General features: G+C 41.7%; 2 protein-coding genes across 2 annotated transcripts in view; one reads left to right on the top strand and one right to left on the bottom strand.

Annotated features, from left to right (window-relative positions):
• Positions 1-4,507, top strand: part of SARC_11410 (hypothetical protein) — a gene marked incomplete at its 5' end in the record, with an annotated part of 6,264 nt that extends 1,757 nt beyond the window's left edge. Inside the window, 5 exons of the mRNA XM_014294501.1 lie at positions 140-229; positions 1,076-1,192; positions 1,560-1,630; positions 2,658-2,793; positions 3,277-4,507. Coding sequence (XP_014149976.1) covers positions 140-229; positions 1,076-1,192; positions 1,560-1,630; positions 2,658-2,793; positions 3,277-3,411 — 549 coding nt within the window. The remainder of the gene's footprint in view (positions 1-139; positions 230-1,075; positions 1,193-1,559; positions 1,631-2,657; positions 2,794-3,276) is intronic.
• Positions 4,508-5,840: 1,333 nt separating this feature from the next.
• Positions 5,841-7,552, bottom strand: part of SARC_11413 (hypothetical protein) — a gene marked incomplete at its 5' end in the record, with an annotated part of 4,557 nt that continues 2,845 nt past the window's right edge. Inside the window, 2 exons of the mRNA XM_014294502.1 lie at positions 5,841-6,024; positions 7,098-7,283. Of these exons, the coding sequence (XP_014149977.1) occupies positions 5,953-6,024; positions 7,098-7,283 (258 nt within the window). The remainder of the gene's footprint in view (positions 6,025-7,097; positions 7,284-7,552) is intronic.

Consider the following 7,552-nt stretch of genomic DNA (forward strand, 5'->3'; position numbering starts at 1 on the left):
TAGGACGACACGACGACGTACTACTCTCTCTCTCTCTACTACTACTATATACTCTCTACTATATATATATATATATATATATATATATATATATACGTACATAATCTCTTCCAAACTACCCACTCCACTCTCGCCACAGCAAGACTACATCAAAACAAAGGTCATGGGCATGATCCTGTTTTCTCCCGTCATCACCACATGCGGATGGTACGAGTGGAGCTACTACAAGGTGTGATGTGATGTGCATGATGTGTGCTGGTATCATTGTGATGTATGTGCGTGCGTGCCTCATGGAGACAGTGCAGGGTTGTGTGGGCGCGTGATGCGTGTGCATATACGTGTATGTGCTACCTATTATGGATGGGCATGTGTGCTTGTCTGGCTGTTGGGGGATGTCTGTGTATATAACGGTGCGCGTGTGTTTGTGTGTACACACGGGTATGTACACATGCGCTCATCCAGACGTGTGTATGCCGCTTTCGCTTGGCATGCGTGTCTACACATGTTCTTTGTTCGTCCGAACAACAGCAGACATTGCATATGCGTACGCATGCTTCGTTCCTTTATCTGAAGCCTCTCCTTGCCACTCCCCATGCACGCAGCGTGCTACCGTACCCATCTGTCCCACACGCATTTATATGCTTTAACGCAGACATGCTCTGCACAATCAACGTGTTGTTGTGGGGGTGTTCATAGTATGCACAATCAACGTATTGTTGTGGGGTGTCTTATAGTCTACACTATCAACGTATTGTTGTGGGGGTGTCTTATAGTATGCACAATCAACGTACTGTTGTGGGGGTGACTTATAGTATACCCTGTTTGTATTTGGGTTTGACTCAGATGAATATATCACTTATCCTCTCCCGCACTATCGGTCTGCTCTGCTCATAAGCTCTCTACATTCGTTACACGACGCTCACTTGCAGATGAGTGTCGTTTATTCAGCTATTGTCGTGTTTAATTAGTTACACTACGCTCACTTGCAGATTAGTGTCGTTTATTCAGCCATAATTGTGTTTATTTAATCGCTGTTGTTGCTCAACAGTTGTTTCCTTGTCCCTTGCTATTCTAGACGTCTCTGCTCCAGGCTCGAACTAGCGGCTATCACATGACATCGCACCTACGGGATCTGTTCTTGTACCGGTACTTTGGAGATCGCACCGTGGCTTCTAATATGGATTTGGTACAGGTATGTGTGTGAGATCGTCTTGTGTTCGTGCGTGTATATGTATATATATATACATATGTGTGTGTGTGTGTGTGTGTGTGTGTATGTTTATGTATATGTTTCTTTACGCATGGTGTTTATGGATTTGTTGAGTGTTTCCGGATACATGTCTTTGAATTACAGCCTGTTCATGTAGAACTGTGTGTCTATCAATTACAGCCTGTTCATATTAGAACTGTGTCTATCAATTACAGCCTGTTCATATAGAACTGTGTGTCTATGAGTTACAGCCTGTTCGTCTAGAACCGCGCGTATATTAACCACCGGCTGTTCATATATGTTTATGACCTATTTATTGTCTCACCCGTGCACATCACACTCTGTGCAGATTTTTGAGGACTATCTCTCGACCGAAACAAACGTTCGCAACGCCATTGGGTTGACCGAGTCTTACCTACGGTATGGTCGTGTGTAGTGTGTACAACAGTTATGTCCCATAGAGTATACCTCCTCGTATCTGAATACCCTGTGTTTCTATTGCATGTTCTAGTGTGTATCCATATGCCTGTCTGAACAGCCTCCCTGCTGTGGCCCAAGTTACCAATAAAACCATATACCCTAAAACCATAAAACCATAAACCCAACCCCCCCTTAAGAACACGTGCGTAGACTGTGCGGGTTTGCCTTGGCATATAACAGTGGGGTGTCGATAGCTCACGCCGCTTAATGACAACCGACGTGCTTTGCCTCACATCTTCTGTAGTGTGTATTGTACTGAGTTATGCCAAGGACGTCTGGTTATGTACCGTCCACACCCGCATTAAGTATTGGGAGTGCAAGGATGCCTATTGAATTCGCTCTTTGATTTGGTTTGGTGTTAAATTCCACCGTCATGCGCTATGCAATGGAACGTTTGCAAACACGAGTAGCTGCATATGCGTTTTACCAAATCCTCGACAAGAGAGAATCCCATTTAAAATAGCATTAGTCTTAATTAATGTGATATCTTTTGTAATATGGGCCGAACCATTTCTTTTGTGTCATCGAGATGAATGTACATATGTATTACATTCTTGACATCAAATATTTGAGGTATTGTATAGTTACAATTCCATAACCGGGTTATATATGTATATATATATATGTGTGTGTGGGTGGGTGGGTGGGTGTGTGTGTGTATGTGTGTGTGTATGTATGTGTGTATGTATGTATGTATGTATATATCTGTCTATATGTATGTATGTATGTATGTATGTATGTATGTATGTATATGTAGAATGTATATGTATACATATATATATATATATATATATATATTTATATATATATGCATATATATGTGTGTGTGTGTGTGTGTGTGTGTGTGTGTGTATATATATATATATATATATATGCTTTTATACATACTTATATTTAGGCTTATACATATGCTTATATATATGCTTGTATATGCTTATATTTTGTGTTCAATATTTTGATAAACCAGACGCCCGGACCAGACAAAGATAGCCGCGAGCACTTCGTGTCGTACCCTGATCGTCACCGGATCCGATTCTCCTGTGCTGAACGATGTGGTCTACTCCAAAGGCAAATTCCCGTCAGATAATAGCTCGTGGCAAGAAGTAGGTGTCCTGGTTGTTTGTTCCTATCCCTTCATACTCAGTTAGTAAGTACATCCATTAGGTGTAAGTGTCCTGGTTGTTTGTTCATATCCCTTCATACTCAGTTAGTAAGTACATCCATTAGGTGTAGGTATCCTGGTTTTTGTTCATATCCCTTCATATTCAGTTAGTAAGTACATCCATTTAGGTGTATGCTTCGATTAACCGATCTCGCTAGCACATACATTGGCACTGATGATTCGAGTTGGTATGCATAGAGCAAAACTCCCCAATACATCTGCTAATACTATTCCCCATTTATCTATGTTGTGTCTTGGTGGCATGTACTTAGGGTTTTGGGGTTTAGGCCAACAGCATACGCCAATACGCTCGCCAATACTATTCCCCGTATATCTATGTTGTATCATGGTGGCACGCACTTAGGTTTTTAGGGCTTGGGCTATATATATAAAAACACACTCAAATACCTCACTGCATCGCCAGGTATCCGCTTGTGGGAGTCTGGTGCACGAAGAGGTGCCGCAGCAGATAGCCAGTTCACTACGCCTGTTCCTAATGGGCCTGTCGTACCCCATTGGCACCCTCTCCAAACTCTCCCAATTGGGTGTGAAGCAATGAGCTGGCGATAGTTGGTTCATAGACAGCCGCAGGGCATAGGTGAAGTCCGTCGGGGACGAGGCCATACGCCGTACACAACTGGTACCAGACCACAGGTGGTGCGCATGTAGAACGGTGGCGTGTTTGTGAGGTGCTGAGTTGTGGGGCGGGGTTGGGGGTGGTACATGCCCATTGGGAGACGCATGTGAACTCCATTTCCTAGGCAATAAGTGATGGACGGTTTCTTTGTATACAGATTAGACCAGATCGCGTTGGTATGGCTTCATGCGCAGCCAGCCGTGTGTGATGATGAGATAGGCAGGCATACACGGAGCGGTGTATATGTGTGGATATGCGCTGTGCATATATGTGCAGGCACCCGCGCATACGGGGTTCAGATATATCCGAAGCGCCACGTCTGGAACGGCCCAAACTCCGTGAACGGGGTCATATGTCTTGCCCTTTTCTCAAGCTCTTCTCCTGAGTGACTCGGCTTGGCTTGTCCACATGTCCGCTTGCTGTGTTGAACAACCGCATCACCTCTCAGTGGAGACAGGACCACTTATGTATATGACGGGTTCCTAGTCTGGCGGATCTTGGGCTACGGTGCTTCAATGCTTTACGGGTCTAATATAAACCCCGTATGTCTCCTGGACAGAGCTGTGCCTGTGGCCCGATACACCAATCCTGTAGCCCAAAAATACAATCCTGTAGCCCTAAAGACCAATCCTGTAGCCCAGAACCAGCCTAGCCGTACTTTCGATGCACATGTCATGAAAGCGAGTCTTATCCCTGTGTGATTTGAACCATTCGCCAGTGTGTGTGTAACATACTCGCGAAGCCATAAGCGCATACAAGTACAAACGTACAAGCGCGTTTTATCTCAGGCTCGACTGTTCGACTGTCTCTGTTTGGTGCGCCGTACGTGAAGTGCGGATGAGGGGCAGACCTCGGTTCTATGCTGCCACAGCCACGTGATATACTAAACCGCCTACTGTTGGTTGCAAACACGCACGGTGATAGAATAGTTCGTTTAGACTTCGTTTATATTGGTAAACAGATTCTTTAGGAATGTATCATAATCAAACTGAGGATTAAAAGCACGATAATGAGTTGACTACCCCTCCCATATTGACATTTCAACAGTCTCATTGGCCGTCAGTCGCACGAGTAGATGCTCGTCCTCCTGGCCTGCCAATGGCTTTCTCACGTGTTGTATAACTGTCTTATATTATGATGTTGTATAGCAGTTTTATATTGTATTGTTGTGAAACTGTCTTTTGTATATCTGTCCTATATTCTAATGTTGTATAACTGGCTTATATTATAATGTTGTGTAACTGTCTTGTATCAAAATGTTGCATAACTGTCCTATATTCTAATGTATATTTGTCTTATATTCTAATGTTATCTTATATCATTTCGTTGTATAACTGTCTTCTATTACAATGTTGTATAGCTATTTTATATTATAATTTGTATAACTGTCTTCTATTACAAAGTTGTATAACTGTCCTATATTATAGTGTTGTACAACTGTCTTCTATTACAACTATATTATAGTGTTGTACAACTGTCTTCTATTACAATGTTGTATAGCTAGTTTATATTATGTTGTATAACTGTCTTCTATTACAAAGTTGTATAACTGTCTTTTTTTGTAATGTTGTACAACTGTCTTATATTATATTGTTGTACAACCATCTTGTATTATAATGTTGTATAGCTGTCGTCTATTATTGTTATTTTATAATGGTGTATAACTGTCTTATATTATACAGTTGTATACGTATATGAACTCATTGAACTGACAATCCGTCATATACATCTCTGGTGCAGCAGTATCGCACCGGTCTGTGGTGGGCGCGCAACAGCGAACATACTCATGTCTGTCTTGACAAATGTGCTCTTATGCTGATACTTGACGTACTACGTCTTTGTTTCAATCCTACATAATATGAGTGTGTGACATATTGTTGGGTGGTATAGCATATATAATTGGGTGCATGTGTTGCCAGCTATGTCTCGACATCCTTGTATACGACTTCATGTCCTCTTGTATATTACATTGTAGACACACGGTGACATTTATGAGCAGTAGTTATACTCTCAACAATTCAAAGATGGATATTACATTGTAGACACATGTTGACATTTATGAGCAGTAGTTATATAATGATGGATATTACATAGTAGACACTTATTGACATTTATGAGCAGTAGTTATATAATGATGGATATTACATAGTAGACACCTGTTGACATTTATGAGCAGTAGTTATATAATGATGGATATTACATAGTAGACACATGTTGACATTTATGAGCAGTAGTTATATAGTCTAACAATTCAATGATGGATATTACATTGTAGACAAATGTTGACATCAATGAGCAGTAGATATATAGTCATCAATTCAATCATGGCACCCGCCATATTATTTTTTGTTCTTGTTTTAATAGGGGGGGGGGGGTCCAAGCGTCCGTTTGCTCGCCGGTTTCTATATTATTTTATATGATTAAAAGCTACTCGCATTGGTCCAAACACGTTAAACGTTAGGTCTACGCGTACGGCTGCTTCTTTATCCTCGTCCTCGTGGTATAGTGAGGCTTTCTCTCTGAGTCGATCAGTTCCTGAAATGCAAGTCAAGGGGTTATCAGGCTTAGCTTCAGCAAGGGCGTTCAAAATTTATACCGAAGTTCGGGCTGAAACAAGTATATACGTTGTACGTTCATATACATACATAAGCAATACAACAAGTGTGTTTGCACCAACTCTCTTGTCAAAATTATGAAAGTCTCGTCCCAGTTGTAAGTGGGATGCGTTTGCCCATGGCGCAGGTAGGCTGCTATCACGTGTTAATCCTATCTACGCGTTTGTTTGCTTGTTTGTTTGTTTTCTTTTTTTTTGTTTTCTTTTTTTGAGGGGGGAAGAGACAGAGTTCGTGTGTATGCCTAGTGGGTGCCATGGCTGTCGTCTTTTCAGATACGCTGATACGATCCATTCTTATATACTGGTTATTGAAAGCAGTCGCAGCCGAGAGGTACTGGTGTTTGCAGAGCCTGCGACGCATAAAACTACGAGATAGTATAGTACAACAGCCCGCACGTCCAAACAAAGCGACTCAATTTTCAGCCAATCACGGACCGTGCACGCGATAAGAAATTGGGTACTGCGCAGATACGTGAGCACCAAGCACATCGTGCAAGCCGCACGCCAATCACATCACATCATGCAAGACACACGCCAATCACATCACATCATGCAAGCCACAAGTCAATCACATCACATCATGCAAGTCACACGCCAATCACATCACATCATGCAAGTCACACGCCAATCATATCACATTATGCAAGTCACACGCCAATCACATCACATCATGCAAGCCACACGCCAATCACATCACATCATGCAAGCCACACGCCAATCATATGACATCATTCAAGCCCCACGCCAATCACATCACATCATGCAAGTCACACGCCAATCACATCACATCATGCAAGCCACACGCTCATGTGCATACACACCATTCCGCAGAGCGCAGAGCGAGCAGGGACGAACAAGCACGTGAACATTGTGAGTCGTACAAGTCTCCCCCGATACTGTAACGTTCGTTAATAATGCACAGACAGGGACATGCAATGTGTTGGGTGTCTATTGCGTCTGTTCATACTTTATCGTCTACGTATTCTGTTCTTACTTGTTCGTATACGTATCGGTAGACCGGGTTTTGACACAGATCGTGGGTACAACCACACGCGCCTTCATGACACCCGATTCCGTTGGCGCGGCACAGACATTTGGGGCCGCTACATTTGCCATTGGCTGCGCAGGCACAGCCCACCTCATTGCGGGATTCACGCAGGGCTTCTATTACATCTAATTCCTGATGTGCGAATGGTACAAATACATATGCATGGATTAATACGTATATATATTTAAATACATGTGCATACATGAGTACATATATTACAAATAAATATAAATACCTTCATACGTATTTCTGCAAATACATACGCATACTTTAATATATATATATATATATATATATATATATATATATATAATATATATATATATATATATATATATATATATATATATATATATATATATATATATATATATATACATACATATATACATATATATATA

The sequence above is a fragment of the Sphaeroforma arctica genome (assembly GCF_001186125.1).
Source record: "Sphaeroforma arctica JP610 unplaced genomic scaffold supercont1.1674, whole genome shotgun sequence".
NCBI lineage: Eukaryota > Ichthyosporea > Ichthyophonida > Sphaeroforma > Sphaeroforma arctica.